Below are 17,210 nucleotides of genomic sequence, written 5' to 3'. Positions count from 1 at the left end.
GAACCAAAATTTCATTTTGTTTGGTTTTTCTCTTTTTGGTTTGCTCTCAGTTTAATTATTTGATTATGCAAATCCTAATTAGAAACATAACAAAATTATATTTGCAACTTGAGTGTATGTGTATATATATACATACAAAATAATAATAATAATAATATTAAATCTCTTAAATATACCTTCTAATATAAATCACAAGTGAAACGTAAAATATATTACTTAAAAACATATCAATTATAGATGTTCAAGCATTAAATATAAACTAAATAATTCAGAAAGACAATAAAACACAAACACTCTCTCTATTTATACATATTATAATTCATTTTTTTCTCGATTTTTATTTATTTATCAAAAATTAAAATTAAAATTCAATATAATATAATTTTTTGATTTAATCCAAATAATGTCCGACAACCTTTAATATTTTGAGTGACAAAGACAGAGATTTTCCCCAAGTCAAAATAAAATAAATATAGTGTTTATTTTTATTTAAAATGCAAATATTAAAATGTTGGGAATTGAATGCATGCATAATATAATACTCCACAAAATACTATTAACTAGATTTAAGCTTTCGCTATTAGTTATTATATATTGAGTTAGTGTTTCAATTAATTTCAAAATAAATTCATTCGTTAAAAATTTGAAATACATGAATGTGAGTTGTAACACTTTTATTCTAATACTATGTTATATGATTTTTTTTAAAAAAGGCTTTTTAATTCTACATTATGAGTTTTCTAGAAGATGAGTTTTCTATTCTAATTCATGAAACTATAATAAAAACAATTTAATTAAAGTATTTTCTTGCAAAACTTTTATCCTATAATTAATTTTTTTTTTTGGTTGATAAGATAAGCACTCAAAAAACTACTTCCCTTTGGAAAATATTTGTGAAATATTAATCAAAATGTGAAATCATTAATTCAAGAATAGAAAAGCATTGTACTTGAATGCTACTTGTTTTGTGGTTTAGTTAAATTCCGAAGACAGAATTGTTATTTATTCCTTTCGCTTGCTCGAGGGAGAGACTCCAACTATCTTCAAAAAACATATTAACATGCTTCTAAGACAATCAAATTTTGTTTTGAATTTGTATTTTTATCATTCTTGTTCAGTTATTCTAACAATATGTATATACACACATCATCTTTATTTAATATATTTGTAACGACATGTTTAGTCGTTTTGAGCAGCAGATTTTAATTATGGAAAAGCTGTCTTGGTCGACGGACCCCACGACGGACTGTCGTAGGCACGACGGACCGTCGAGGGTGTCTCGTTCCAAAATACTTAGAATTCTGAAAATTAGGTACTGAAATCGACTCTCTGAACTTCGTAACGGAATGGCAGGACGGACCGTCGTGGGCACGACGGACCGTCACAGACCCTTTAATGGAATGGAGTCTCTGAACTCTGTGACGGAGCAGCAGGACGGACCGTCGCAGGCACGACAGCCCGTCACAGGCTGCGTAATCCCTGACTGGGTCGGATTTCTGTTAAGTAATTTAAGGGGCGTTTTGGACTATTCCTGCTTTAATTATAAAGTTAGTGGTTTAGTATTAATAACTCAATTTCTTGGGGGGTTAAACGAGGTAACCTTGAGTTAATTAGTGGGTTATTATTGCCATCTTTTATACTTAATTATATGCTAATTAGGGTAAAAGAAAGAGGGTTTGAATAAGAAAAATAGAAAGAACAAAGAGAGAGAGAGAGGATCGAACGAGAAAGAGGAAAAACGAGAAGAAAACAAAGCTTTGGGAAATGTCGCGCCCCATTTTCGCAGAAAACGGATTTTGTGCACGACTTAACAACTCTTTTGGGATTTCTAGTTTGGAGTCGCCACCTAACGAATTAAGGCGCGTTAGGGCACCTATCTAATCTAACTAAGTCTAACTAAGGTCAACAACTAGAGAATTAGGGTAAGGGTTCAAATTACCTCGAGGGGAAGGTGTTAGGCATCCCTCGAGGTCCACAAGTGTGGGTCCCGGCCGTATCTCATACAATCTATGTGGGGGTTACAATTAGCAAACAAAGTCACTTCATTTAATAGTTTATTTAATCTTGCTAAGTGATAACAAATACAAAACAATTAATACTATTTTTCATTAATTTAAGCATGCAAGGCTAGGTGATAGCAATAAATAAACAATCAAGTTTTATTTATTTAAGCATGTGAGACTATGCTATAAACAAAATTTTGTAAATATTAAACAATTAAAATGTGAGAAAGTAAGGTTTTGAAAATTGAGCAAGTTTTGAATATGAAATTTTTATTTTTAAAAAAATGTTTGTTTCTTTATAGGGATGATGCCACGATATTGTTGATCGCGCTCCTCCACCATAGAAACAATTTTTGATTTGAGGTCGGTCTAAAATAGTTTATGTTTTTGAAAAATGATTTAAAAGATTTAGTTTACACGTAGGCACATAACATTTACATATAAATGCACATAATTCTTTTGAAATTCATGGGAGGCGGTACTTCCGAGGACGCGTCGGGTTTAAAAATTGGAACTAGACCTCATAGTTCCTTTGACTTTCCCACTAACGATAGGTTAGGAGATAGTGCTTTATAATTTAATTCAAAAATAAGCAAAATCACAATCAATCCAAAATTTTAAAGGAAGATTGAATAATGATTTTTTTTTAAAAAAAATTGTGTTGCAAGGTTTTGATATGAAATATTTTTAAAAGCCAAGTAATTTGCCAAATGCATGAAATGATTCTAATTTAGTGTTAAAAAAAATATTGCATCATGAATGCGGAAGACAAATAAGATTACTAATAATATTAACCGATTTTGGGGGAAGGGCACAAATATGCACAAACAAATTTTATTTTTACGGATATGTTAAAAGTTGTTTTCAAGCCTATAGACATGAATTTCTAGGTGTTTAAAAGAAGGAGTAACACATATGCATGCTTTTTGTGAATCTAAATGATATGAACAAATTAATCCTTATTCTACATGACAAGATGATGCTAAAAGTTATAACATTGTTAAAATACCTAATCAACCTACTAAATTATATGATTTTATTTTAACATTAAAAATTAATGGAATCTAGTTTATTATTTTTTAGACTTATTAACAAGCATCAAACAATTGATTGGATTATAATACCTACAAACAATAATTCTAGGTGATTAAAGACAAACCTATAGGCATGATTTCTAAAAAAATTTAATGAACAAGTAAGCATATAAATCCCCCTCCCCTAGACGACCCCCAAATAATTTTATATATATATGATCTTTAGAGTTACAATTGTTACAACATTCGAATAAATAAAATAGGCAAAAAATAAAATATATATATATACATTCAAATAAACAAATAAATCTTTCTTCAATTAATCTTCAACTTGAACTTCAAGTTTGAAACCTGTTAAAGCAGTCAAATAACGGTTGAGTAGATTAGAAATGGTAGCAATGAAAAGCAAGTTGACCCAACCTTTACTCGAACAAAAGCAAAAAAGCAAGGTAGCGAAGAAGAGCACTTGAATGTTTATCGAAATCTTAATGTATTTAGAGTAGCAAGAGAGCAAGAGAGAAGGGAGAGTTATGAGAGAATTTTGTGATTGAGAGTGAATGAGTGTCTTTTTTTTTTTTAATGAAGGGAGGGGGTCTTATTTATATAGCAAAGAGGGGGAAACAAATAAGGAAAAGAAATATTTAAAGGAATCAATTAAATATATTGTTTTCCTTGTTGTAAAAGAGGACCAAATCAGAAAGTTTTAAAATAATTCCTTACCAAATATAAACAAGTAAAAGTAAATCAATTAGGAACAAATAATATTTTTCCTAAAATAAAGAAAAGCTAAATCAAAAAATATTTTGTTACCAAATATGAATAAATAAAAGTAAAGTATTTTTCTTTAGATGAAGAAGAGCTAAAATAATATTATTTGACCATATATATTTTTGAATAGAAAAAAAAAGGATCGATTGATATTATTATTTTTATTTTAAGAAAGCCAAATCAGATTTGGTTTATTTTACAAAAATATATGAGCAACTAAAATAATTAAAGATGGAATGCAAAACAGAAAAAAAATAAAATGGCCAGCACTTGTCAAATATACAATGAGTAAGAAATATGTCATTTGATTGTGGTAAAGAGATATTAATAAGGTCATAATATATCAAATCACTCAAACAATATATTAAAAGAAAGACATATTAACATATAATTGAAGAAATAAAATATTTACATACCTACGTATACTGATTCCTAATATTTGTTGCCTTATTAATATACGTAACTATCTAATCACTTTGAGAAATCGAATGCACCATGGTTATAGCAAACAGAATGAATTTAGTAGCATAATACCATATTGATTTTCTGAGGAGGTAAGAGATTGCGATCACTAATAGAAGACAAAACCAATTGAACTGAATCATGCATCAGATTTAACTCCTAATAAATCATGATTAGCAGCAAGCAAATTCATATTAACAGTAGACTCATCTATATGAGAACAGATTAACAGAAATAATTAAGCAAGTTCTGGGAAAATAGAAGAGTCACATCAGAAGAAAGGACATATTTCAATTTTGCGGAAAAAAAATGTTAGAGCAAAAAATATATAAAAGTATAAATGCATCAATTTGTATATCATTGCCACGCTTGAATATGATTTTATCATTATACTTAATATGTAAAAAATCAAACCGAACTCAAACAAAATGAGATGATAATTGAAAGAGGGAACGAACATGGATGGACCTGTTGAGATCCATCTTCTAACACGAACTTCATTGGAGATGAGAGGAAGAGAAGACGCTGACACTACCGTTGGTCGTCGTTCGCTGCTCGCCTGGAGAGAGGAAGGGGGGAGGGGAGCGGCTGCTGTCCGTTGTTGATGCTGCCGGTCGGAGATGCTGCCTGTCGCTGTTTGTTGCAGCTGCTAGTGGCTTCCCATCATGCTGTCCCTGCAAAAAAGTAGAAACGAAAAGGAGGAGGAAGGGGAAGACAGAAGGGGAGATGGAGAGAGAGGAGAAGGGGCGAGGGAAGGAGAGAAACGAAAGGGGGAGAGAGAGGCGGGGGAGGGACGGCTGCTGCTGGTGCGCTGTCCGGCAGCCTCCCTCGCTGGAAAAATGGAGGAGAGGGAGAGAGGCGGCTGGAGAGGGGGAGGGGGAGGGCGAGAAGGGAGAGGGGAGAGAGGGGCGGTGGCTAGTGAGGAAGGAAGAGAGGGAGATGAAACGAAGGCGGCTGGAGAGAGACGATTTTAGCCGGAAATAATGGAGGGAGAGAAGAGAAGGGGAGGCTGCCAAAGAGGGGAGGTAGAAGAGGATTGAGGAATAAAAATCTTCTTAAGTTTAGATCTTTTGATAGTTCAAAAAATAGAGAAAAGAAGGATTTGATCTCAACCGTCGATTAGATAGAGATGGAGGGTTAGGATTAGATCTAGGAATTAATTAAGATGGATGGATGAGATTAAAAGATGAAAAAATTAAAATCAAATTGGTTGGAGGATTGGAATGGCTAAAATTGCAATTAAATTGTCTAGAATTGAAATGAAAAAGAGGCTATAATTGTAACAAAAATTTAATTGGAGTAACTAGGATTGAAAGAAATTATGATAGAATAGGCTAGAATTTAAAATTTAAGGAAAGTGTAGGAATTACTATTTAATTAAAATACTACATATATTAAAATATTTTTATATAATTGAAAATCATTTAAATTTTAACATTTGAAATTCGTTAATAATTTTAAAATATTTTAATAATATTTACGATAATTTTATAGAGTAAAATATACTAAAATATATAATTTTCAAGCAAAGTCGATTTAAAAATTCTAAAATTTAAAATACTTATTTAATTGAATAGTATTCCTAAAAATGGTCAAAGGTCGGTCAAAATTGGGTGTCAACAGGAAATTTCTTGCTTGATCAAAATTCTTCGGTGGAGGTGGGTTATGGTTTTTGTGCTATTCGTAGTAAACTCTTAATAGCGAATGATATGTATTGGGTAGTGTTGTAAACCCTTCTATATGCTTAATTGTTTGCTTGCATGAATGTGATTATATAATTGTGATGAATAAGCATGATGAGTCTATTGAACCTCTAATCCTAAATTTACCTTGTTATTGATGATGCCTTGTTATAAAAGAAGGCTTGCTGAACTAATAGAATGAGATTAACGGAGCGGGTGTCACGAACCGACACGTAGAATTAGGGGATCGGAGTGTCACGTACCGACACAAGAGGAATAAAGATAATGAATCTTGAAAGATGTTATATACTCAATTTAATGAACCTAATTCCCAAATGAGTATGATGGGGAGGCGTGAGTCCTCATTGATGTGCTTGGTGTTGTGACCAAGGGTTATGGTAATTGTAAATGCCGCATGTTGAGTATTGTAGTTGATTTTATGATATTATCTGCTATATACTGTTTTCTATTTTGAGTTGGCCGATGATATCTACTCAGTACTTGTGTTTGTACTGACCCCTACTTGTATGTTTCTTTCTTTGTTATTGTGGAGTGCAGCAAACGTACCGTCGTCTTCAATTCAACCGCAACTCTAGCCAGTCTTCATTATACCGAATTTCAGGGTGAGCTAATGCTTCTGGCTTGGACTGCATCTTCCTCTTCATGTCTTGATGCCTTGAACTTCCGGCATAGACTAGCTTTTTACTTATTTTAGCTTCTTAGATACTCTTAGATTAGTAATTTGAGGATAGATGTTCTTGTGATGATGACTTCCAGATTTTGGGAATAATAATAATAATAAGTGTTTGAGTTTTAGAAGTTGATAATCGATTTTCATTAATGAGTTTAAGTCTTCCGCATTATATTACGTTACTTATGGTTGAAATGTTGGGGTTTAGATTGGTTGGTTCGCTCACATAGGAGGATAAATGTGGGTGCCACTCACGACACGTTTTTGGTCGTGACAAACTTGGTGTCAGAGCCTTAGGTTCGTTGGTCTCATCACACAAGAACGAGTCTAGTAGAGTCTTAAGGAAACGTAGGGGGACGCCTTTACTTTTCTTTGAGAGGCTATAAGACTTTAGGAAAATTCCATTCTTTCTTTCTTTCGTGCTATTACTTGAATCCAATTGGTATCTAGGTGATACAAATTGGTATCTGACCATCTTCACTCTATTTCGCAGATGGTTAGAACTAGAGCACACACCGCGCCAACACCAACACCGGCAAGACAAGAAGCGTCTGAGCCAGCCACTGGGGCTGTAGCTCGAAGAGGAGTAGTGACAAGAGGCCGTGGAAGAGGTCGTGGGAGGATGCCCTCTAGAGGAAGAGGACGAGCACCTAGCCCATCTGGTACTAGGGCGGTGACTCCTCCACCAACTGAGGAAGTGGTAAGAGAGGGTGAGGATGGGGAGAATGAAAAAGTGCAGAATGAGGAATTGCCACCCCAACCTACCCCAGAGATGATCAATCAGGTTCTTGCTTATCTTAGCGGGTTATCTGATCAGGGCCAGACACCTCCAGTGTTTTCTGCACCAACACCTCCGGTTCCGGAGGTACAACATGCAGCTACTGTGGCTCCCCGCATGGATGCCTCATTGGAAATAGGCACGTTTCCTCGTCTGACTACAGGGCCTATAATGACAAATGATCAGCATGAACTTTTCAGTAAGTTCTTGAAATTGAAACCTCCAGTCTTTAAGGGTGTTGAATCTGAGGATGCCTACGATTTTCTGGTTGACTGTCATGAGCTACTACACAAGATGGGTATAGTAGAATGGTTTGGTGTTGAGTTTGTGACTTATCAGTTTCAAGGAAACGCTAAAATGTGGTGGCGGTCACATGTTGAGTGTCAACCAACAGAGGCACCACATATGACTTGGGCATCATTCTCTAGCTTGTTTATGGAGAAGTATATCCCCCGGACTTTGAGGGATAGGAAAAGAGATGAGTTCTTGAGCCTAGAGCAAGGTAGGATGTCGGTTACTGCATATGAGGCTAAGTTTCGTGCATTATCCAGGTATGCCACCCAACTTTGTTTCAGTCCACAAGAGCGGATTTGCCGTTTTGTGAAGGGGTTGAGGTCAGAGTTGCGAATTTCAGCCTTACAGGTAGCGGCTACAGCGAAATCCTTTCAAGAAGTGGTAGACTTCGTGATAGAGGTAGAGGGAGTGAAGCCAGATGACTTCACCATGACATCGACATCAAAAAGGTTTCGTAAGGGAGGTGAGTTTAATGGTTCTTACTCCAGAGGGCAGGGTTCAGGAGGTTACTCAGTCCGACCAATTCAGTCTTCACTACAGACTGTAGTTGGGGGTCCACCTCAGACCGGTCAACACTTCCCTGAGAGACCTATGCTTGACTCCAGAGAGTGTTATGGATGTGGGGAGACTGGACATATTAGGAGGAATTGTCCAAAACAGAGTTATAGACCCCCAATATCTAGAGGTAGAGGTGGTCATGGTAGAGGCCGTTATTCTGGAGGACGTGGTGGCTGAGGTAATGGTGGTCACCAAAACGGCCGGGGTGACGGACAAATGGGAACTACTGCAGCGCAACATGGTAGGGGCAATGGGCAAATAGGTGATAGGGCCCATTGTTACGCTTTTCCTGGGCGGTCGGAAGCGGAGACATCAGATGTTGTTATCACAGGTAATCTTTTGGTTTGTGATTGTATGGTTTCTGTATTATTTGATCCTGGCTCCACATTTTCATATGTATCTTCCTCATTTGCTACTGGTCTTAATTTACATTGTGAATTGCTTGACATACCTATTCGTGTGTCTACTCCGGTGGGTGAGTCTGTGATAGTTGAAAAAGTATATAGGTCTTGTTTGGTGACTTTTGTGGGGAGCAATACTTATGTAGACTTGGTTATCTTAGAAATGATTGATTTTGATGTAATTCTGGGTATGACTTGGCTTTCTCCGTTATTATGGGAGGGTGACTACACTTCCAATCCGGTTCGTATCGTCTCCTTTCTTCGTGCTAAGAGAATGGTTAGTAAGGGTTGTTTAGCTTTCTTGGCACACCTCAGGGATGATACTACCCAAGTACCTTCAATCGAGTCGATTGCGATAGTCCACGAGTTTTTAGATGTGTTTCCTGCAGACCTTCCTGGTATGCCACCGGATAAAGATATTGACTTCTGCATTGATCTTGAACCGGGTACTCGCCCCATTTCTATACCCCCTTATAGAATGGCTCCCGCTGAGTTAAGAGAGTTAAAGGCCCAACTTCAAGAGTTGTTGAGCAAAGGCTTCATTAGACCAAGTGCATCTCCTTGGGGTGGTCCGGTGTTATTTGTGAAGAAGAAGGATGGGAGTTTTCGGATGTGCATAGACTACCGGCAGTTGAACAAGGTAACTATTAAGAACAAGTATCCCATTCCTCGCATTGATGACTTGTTCGATCAGTTACAAGGTGCTTGTGTCTTCTCTAAGATTGACTTGAGATCCGGTTATCATCAATTGAAAATACGGGCAACGGATGTGCCAAAGACTGCTTTTTGGACCAGGTATGGGCATTACGAATTTGTAGTGATGTCTTTTGGTCTTACGAATGCCCCTGCTGCTTTCATGAGCTTGATGAACGGGATTTTTAAGCCATATCTGGATCTCTTTGTGATCGTATTTATTGATGATATATTGATATACTCAAAAAGCAAGAAGGAACATGAGGAGCACTTGAGAATTGTATTGGAAATGTTGAGGGAGAAAAAGCTTTATGCCAAATTCTCCAAGTGTGAGTTTTGGCTAGATGCAGTGTCCTTCTTGGGGCATGTGGTTTCTAAGGATGGGGTGATGGTGGATCCTTCTAAGATTGAGACAGTGAAGAATTGGGTAAGACCTACTAATGTGTCAGAAATAAGGAGCTTTGTTGGTTTAGCTAGCTATTACCGTCGATTTGTCAAGGGATTCTCTTCCATTGCTTCCCAATTGACGAACTTGACTAAGCAGAATATTCCATTTGTATAGTCGGACGAATGTGAGGAAAGCTTTCAGAAACTCAAGACCTTGTTGACTACTGCACCAATCCTTACCCTGCCAGTGGAAGGTAAGAATTTCATTGTCTATTGTGATGCATCCTATTCGGGTTTGGGTGCAGTGCTAATGCAGGAGAAGAACGTAATTGCTTATGCTTCAAGGCAATTAAAGGTGCGTGAACGTAATTATCCGACCCATGATTTGGAATTGGCTGCGGTAGTGTTTGCATTAAAGCAATGGAGACATTATCTATATGGGGTTAAGTGTGAAGTATACACGGATCATCGTAACCTACAGTATGTCTTTACTCAAAAAGATTTAAATTTGAGACAGAGGAGATGGATGGAACTACTGAAGGACTACGATATCACTATCTTGTATCATCCGGGAAAGGCGAATGTTGTGGCAGACGCCTTAAGTAGAAAGGCAGGGAGCATGGGAAGTCTAGCTCACTTGCAAGTTTCTAGACGCCCATTGGCTAGAGAAGTTCAGACTCTGGCTAATAACTTTATGAGGCTAGAAGTAAATGAGAAGGGAGGATTTTGGCCAGTGTGGAGGCAAGATCTTCTTTTCTTGACAAAATCAAGGGAAAACAGTTTGATGATGAGAAACTAGGCCGAATTCGGAATATGGTGTTGGGAGGAGAGGCTAAAGAAGCAATAATGGATGAGGAAGGTGTTTTGAGAATTAAGGGAAGGGTATGTGTGCCCCGTGTTGATGATTTGATCCACACTATTCTTACAGAGGCTCATAGTTCCGGATATTCTATACATCATGGTGCAACCAAGATGTATCGTGACCTAAAGCAACACTTTTGGTGGAGTAGAATGAAGCGCGACATTGTTGATTTTGTTGCCAAATGTCCAAACTGTCAGCAAGTAAAGTATGAACACCAGAGGCCCGGAGGAACACTTCAGAGAATGTCCATTCCTGAATGAAAGTGGGAGAGAATTGCAATGGACTTCGTGGTTGATCTTCCAAAGACAATGAGTAAGTATGACTCCATTTGGGTAATCGTTGATAGGTTAACTAAGTCTGCTCACTTCATTCCGGTCAAGGTAACCTACAATGCAGAGAAGTTAGCCAAAATCTATATCTCAGAAATCGTTCGATTGCATGGAGTTCCACTCTCCATCATATCAGATAGAGGTACGCAGTTTACTTCTAAGTTTTGGAGAACATTGCATGCTGAATTAGGTACTAGGTTGGACCTTAGTACTGCATTTCACCCTCAGACCGATGGTCAGTCTGAGCGAACGATTCAAGTGTTGGAGGATATGCTTCGTGCATGTGTGATAGAATTTGGTGGTCATTGGGATAACTTCTTACCCTTAGCGGAGTTTTCATACAATAATAGTTATCACTCAAGTATTGATATGGCTCCATTCGAAGCATTGTATGGGAGGAGATGTAGGTCTTCCATTGGTTGGTTTGATGCATTTGAGGTTAGACCTTGGGGTACTGACCTTTTGAGGGATTCATTGGAGAAAGTGAAATCTATTCAGGAAAAGCTCTTAGAGGCGCAAAGTAGGCAAAAGGAATATGCAGATCGAAAGGTTAGAGACTTGGAGTTTATGGAGGGTGAGCAAGTCTTGCTGAAGGTTTCGCCCATGAAAGGGGTGATGCGGTTTGGTAAAAGAGGTAAGCTAAGCCCAAGGTATATTGGACCATTTGAAGTACTTAAGCGAGTAGGGGATGTAGCTTATGAATTAGCCTTGCCCCCAGCACTGTCCGGAGTGCATCCGGTATTTCATGTGTCTATGTTGAAAAGATACCATGGGGATGGAAACTACATTATCCGTTAGGATTCAGTTTTGCTTGATGAGAATTTGTCTTATGAGGAGGAACCTGTTGCTATTCTAGATAGAGAAGTCCGCAAGTTAAGGTCAAGAGAGATTGCATCCATCAAAGTTCAATGGAAGAATCGACCAGTTGAAGAAGCCACTTGGGAGAAAGAGGCTGACATGCAAGAAAGATACCCACATCTGTTTACAGATTCAGGTACTCCTTTTCGCCCTTGTTTTTCTTCTTGTGATCGTTCGGGGACGAACGATGGGTAAATTGGTATCTATTGTAACGACCGGTTTAGTCGTTCTGAGCAGCAGATTTTAATTATGAAAAAGTTGTCTTGGTCGACGGACCCCACGACGGACCGTCGTAGGCACGACGGACCGTCGAGGGTGTCTCGTTCCAAAATACTTAGAATTCTGAAAAATTGGGTACTGAAATCGACTCTCTGAACTTCGTAAAGGAATGGCATGACGGACCGTCGTGGGCACGACGGACCGTCACAGACCCTTTAATGGAATGGAGTCTCTGAACTCTGTGACGGAGCAACAGGACGGACCGTCGCAGGCACGACGGCCCGTCACAGGCTGCGTAATCCCAGACAGGGTCGAATTTCTGTTAAGTAATTTAAGGGGCGTTTTGGATTATTCCTGCTTTAATTATAAAGTTAGTGGTTTAGTATTAATAACTCAATTTCTTGGGGGGTTAAACGAGGTAACCTTGAGTTAATTAGTGGGTTATTATTGCCATCTTTTATACTTAATTATATGCTAATTAGGGTAAAAGAAAGAGGGTTTGAATAAGAAAAATAGAAAGAACAAAGAGAGAGAGAGAGGATCGAACGAGAAAGAGGAAAAACGAGAAGAAAACAAAGCTTTAGGAAATTTCTTGCTTGATCAAAATTCTTCGGTGGAGGTAGGTTATGGTTTTTATGCTATTCGTAGTAAACTCTTAATAGCGAATGATATGTATTGGGTAGTGTTGTAAACCCTTCTATATGCTTAATTGTATGCTTGCATGAATGTGATTATATAATTGTAATGAATAAGCATGATGAGTCTATTGAACCTCTAATCCTAAATTTACCTTGTTATTGACGATGCCTTGGTATAAAAGAAGGCTTGCTGAACTAATAGAATGAGATTGACGGAGCAGGTGTCACGAATCGACACGTAGAATTAGGGGATCGGGTGTCACGAACCGACACGTAGAATTAGGGGATCGGGTGTCACGAACCGACACGTAGAATTAGGGGATCGGAGTGTCACGTACCGACACAAGAGGAATAAAGATAATGAATCTTGAAAGATGTTATATACTCAATTTAATGAACCTAATTCCCAAATGAGTATGATGGGGAGGCGTGAGTCCTCATTGATGTGCTTGGTGTTGTGACCAAGGGTTATGGTAATTGTAAATGCCGCACGTTGAGTATTGTAGTTGATTTTATGATATTATCTGCTATATACTGTTTTCTATTTTGAGTTGGCCGGTGATATCTACTCAGTACTTGTGTTTGTACTGACCCCTACTTGTATGTTTCTTTCTTTGTTATTGTGGAGTGCAGCAAACGTACCGTCGTCTTCAATTCAACCGCAACTCTAGCCAGTCTTCATTATACCGGATTTCAGGGTGAGCTAATGCTTCTGGCTTGGACTGCATCTTCCTCTTCATGTCTTGATGCCTTGAACTTCCGGCATGGACTAGCTTTTTACTTATTTTAGCTTCTTAGATACTCTTAGATTAATAATTTGAGGATAGATGTTCTTGTGATGATGACTTCCAGATTTTGGGAATAATAATAATAATAAGTGTTTGAGTTTTAGAAGTTGATTATCGATTTTCATTAATGAGTTTAAGTCTTCCGCATTATATTACGTTACTTATGGTTGAAATGTTGGGGTTTAGATTGGTTGGTTCGCTCACATAGGAGGATAAATGTGGGTGCCACTCACGACACGTTTTGGGTCGTGACAATATTTTAAAATTTAAAATAATATAAAGTAATAATATATATGAAATACATAGAGAAAATATTAGCTTATATGATGGTAGAAATTGATTATTTTGATGAATTGAAATTTAAAAGTTAGTGGCAAATCGTGGATAGCAAATAGGTTATAGTGATTATGCAATAATAGCATATAGTGATTATATGTTGATCGTCAAAAACAATAAATATACAATGCTCATAACGAGGGTAGTTAATAATAATGATGTTTGATAATAGTTATACAATGGATAGTCGTTGATGATGGATCTAACAGTGACAAATAGTGATACAAGTCTTCTGCTTCAACTTTGTAAGGTTTATAGCTATTTTAAAGAATTATTTTACAACATTAATTTTAAAATTTTTGCAAAATACATTTTTTTTTTCATTCTCAACTTTAGACTTGACCATGAACGCAAGATTTGGACATAAAATTCTTTTGGTAATTGACCCTTGTTTTAATGTTTTTAGCAGATTCTTTTAGTTTCGAATAAATAACAAAAATATAAAAATAAAAAATAAAATGTTTACCATAAATGTAAACACACATAAGCAAACATATGATAAATGGTTTTAATTTAGTATTCGAATGTTGTTTTCATTTTTAACCACATGGATTTAGATTCTTTTGTGGTCCATGTATATATGCCTTGCAATTCCAATTCTATTGAAGTTTTTATTTAATTATGTTATTTTAATTATATATGGTGTTTTAAAAGTTGTATAAATTATTTGTTATCGTCTCTTTTGAACAATTAATGATATATATATATATAGTATTTTTTAATGTCATTTAACAGATTATTATTTGCTATTACTAAATTACGAGTTTGAAAAATAAGAATAATGGCATATAAAAGCACTAGTCGGGTTAATTTGACTTAATTAAAACGTCAATATAAATATCAAATAACAGGTAAGAATAAAAAAATTAAGTAATTGTATATCATCAAATTTGAATTACTTTAGGAATTAAATTCAACATGGTTACTACAATTTCTATATATATTATATATATATATATATTATTATTTATTACTAGAATCCAAAAGTGAGCGTCATGCTATTGAGTGACCAAGACCATGTTTGGCATATACATATTTTTTTTAAATAATATTTTAAAATTATTCTAAAAAAAGTATATCTATGTTGAATTGAAGTATTTTAATACTAGACTAAAAATATAACATTTAGAGTTTGAGAAACAAATTTGATGTATTCATACATCACTTGGTTCCAAATGCATTTTTTAAAGGCCAAATGGTCTGACGGGACACCTGTACTTGTATGTGTTTGTATTATTAAATCTTTTATTTACTTTCTTCGTTTGGTATTGTTTGTCATGGTGTCTATTTTTAGAGTTAAACTATAAAAACTTTGACTAACATTTTAAGATGAATTTTTCATCATATTAATATGCAAAAAATGTAATTTATAGTATTTTTCATATAGTTTTAGAATATTTAATTTTTTTATTTAAAATATCAAATTAATGTGATCTAATTTGCCTTTAAAAATTAGTCAAATTGACTTTCGATAAGCGTAACATGACAAACAATTTCGGACGGAGGGAGTAACTATTTACCAAGTAAACCTTAAACTTAATTAAACAAATATTTTTAAATCCCTCTCGTCATCTGCGTAGTTCACTCGCCTAGAATAAATGACATGTCGAATCAATATCTCATAAATTAATTACATGTCAGAATTATCTTTATTATTTATTTTTAAAAAATACTAAACAAAGTTTTATTAAATAAAACATAAAATAATAAATTTTAAATTTATTAAATTTTGGGACTCCACACGTCTTTAACAGTGTAACATCTAAATTCCCCGGTGAAAGTCGCCGCCGTCGCCGCTTTTCTTGTTGGCAAGACCTATAGGTCTCCATCTTCGTTGCAAACCTCACTATTTTCCTTATCTCTTTCTCCAACCTCCACAAAATTAATAACCCTAAGCCGAAACACCACTGACGACCCCTACGAGCCACCAGGACCGTCCCTCTTCTCCATCCTCTCTGTCATACCAATAAACCCTCTCCCCACCTCCCGATCTGATGAAAAATGATCATTGTCGCCTTTCTCTTACTTCACTTTAAATTAGTAGACTCCGACGAGGCGATGAGCACCACCATAAAATCAATGTCACTTTCTCCCTTCAGTAATAACATCTTAAAATGTGACGACAAAGAGGTGTCAATATCTTGCTAAAGGTGATAAGAAGTGTATAGAAGAAAAAAAAAATGGGCGGAGCAAGAATGGAGATGGCGCTTGGAGTTTAAGGAAGAGGAAGACATTTTTTAATTTTCTTTTTCTATTTTAAATTTCTTATTTTGGTTTTTAGTTTTTTTTTTAAATTGAATATGTTACTTTAAAATATTTTTTAAATTTAAATATGTCACTCGCCTTTTAATGCGTGTAGTCACACTCTTATGCCAACTCAATCATCTTAATGTCCCATAAGACTAATTAATGGTTAGAGGGGTTTGATATATGGTGTTTTATTGAGTTTAACGGTTAAGTTGATAATTTTTAAATAGAAAAGTTCACAATACAAACTTATACAAATATAAACGTCCACCAGACAATTTCACTATTTTAAAATTTATACTTCACTTTTTTTTTATACAAATCTTCATTAAACATGTTTAACTATGTACCAACTGAAATTCAGACCAAATTATTCAAGATATTGTTTTTTATTATTTTATAAAAACAGAAGAATATTATTTCAAATAGGTATTTATTAATTGAAATTGACTTATTATTTCAATTTCAAACCTAAAATATGATTTTTTTTAGATTTATGAATTTAATAAACAATATTTATGAGATATTATTATTTATGACTATTTAGACGGGATTTACTTTAGTTTGAATGTTATTTAAAACAAATTATGTTTATCTTTCCTTGTTGAGTAGTGTAAAAGTAATCCACCTCATTTTTACTTTCCGACATATCTCTTCATGTAATATCAATACGGTACATTAGAAGATTCTATTGATTTCTTTTTGGTGTAAAATAAAGAGGTCTTTCTCTAAGACTCTTTTTTGTAATTTTGGCTTAGTCAAATAAACAAATACATGATCTATTTTTATTGTGAAAGTTGTTTCTCACTGTTTAAAATCAATAGAGTATTTATGTTTCACATAAGAAAAAGTCCACTTAAATTCTTCAATTAACTTATCTTATTAAGCTTCCATTTCAGTATCAGTCATTCAACAATGTGAGCGTTTCAGTTCCCTTATCCTTACAACTAACTCATCTTATTGAACTTCTCTCTTGATATTAGATCTTCACAACACAAAATACTGTAACTCTCTTATCCTTAATCTCGAGACGAAAAACTAACTTTTCTCATTGAACCAAATGTCTTGATATTACATCTTCAATATTGTAAAAATTGTTATTCTCTCATTCTCAACGACTCAATAATAAACTAAACAGAAAAATTTTCCTCTTAAATAATCACTTATATTACTGTAAGTTAT

The 17,210-nt window shown here is 35.3% G+C and overlaps 1 protein-coding gene across 1 annotated transcript; it reads left to right on the top strand.

Moving 5' to 3' along the window:
• Nucleotides 1–4,725: 4,725 nt before the first annotated feature.
• On the top strand, nucleotides 4,726–5,251 carry LOC138347705 (uncharacterized). The gene is made up of 2 exons (XM_069296012.1): nucleotides 4,726–4,807; nucleotides 4,914–5,251. Exons 1-2 carry the CDS (start codon nucleotides 4,726–4,728, stop codon nucleotides 5,249–5,251), a joined length of 420 nt encoding a protein of 139 aa, XP_069152113.1.
• Nucleotides 5,252–17,210: the final 11,959 nt, after the last annotated feature.

This window comes from Solanum lycopersicum, chromosome 3 (genome assembly GCF_036512215.1).
Source record: "Solanum lycopersicum chromosome 3, SLM_r2.1".
Lineage (NCBI taxonomy): Eukaryota > Viridiplantae > Streptophyta > Magnoliopsida > Solanales > Solanaceae > Solanum > Solanum lycopersicum.
The sequence above is the reverse complement of the archived record's forward strand: the minus strand, read 5'-3'. Positions and strand labels throughout refer to the sequence as shown.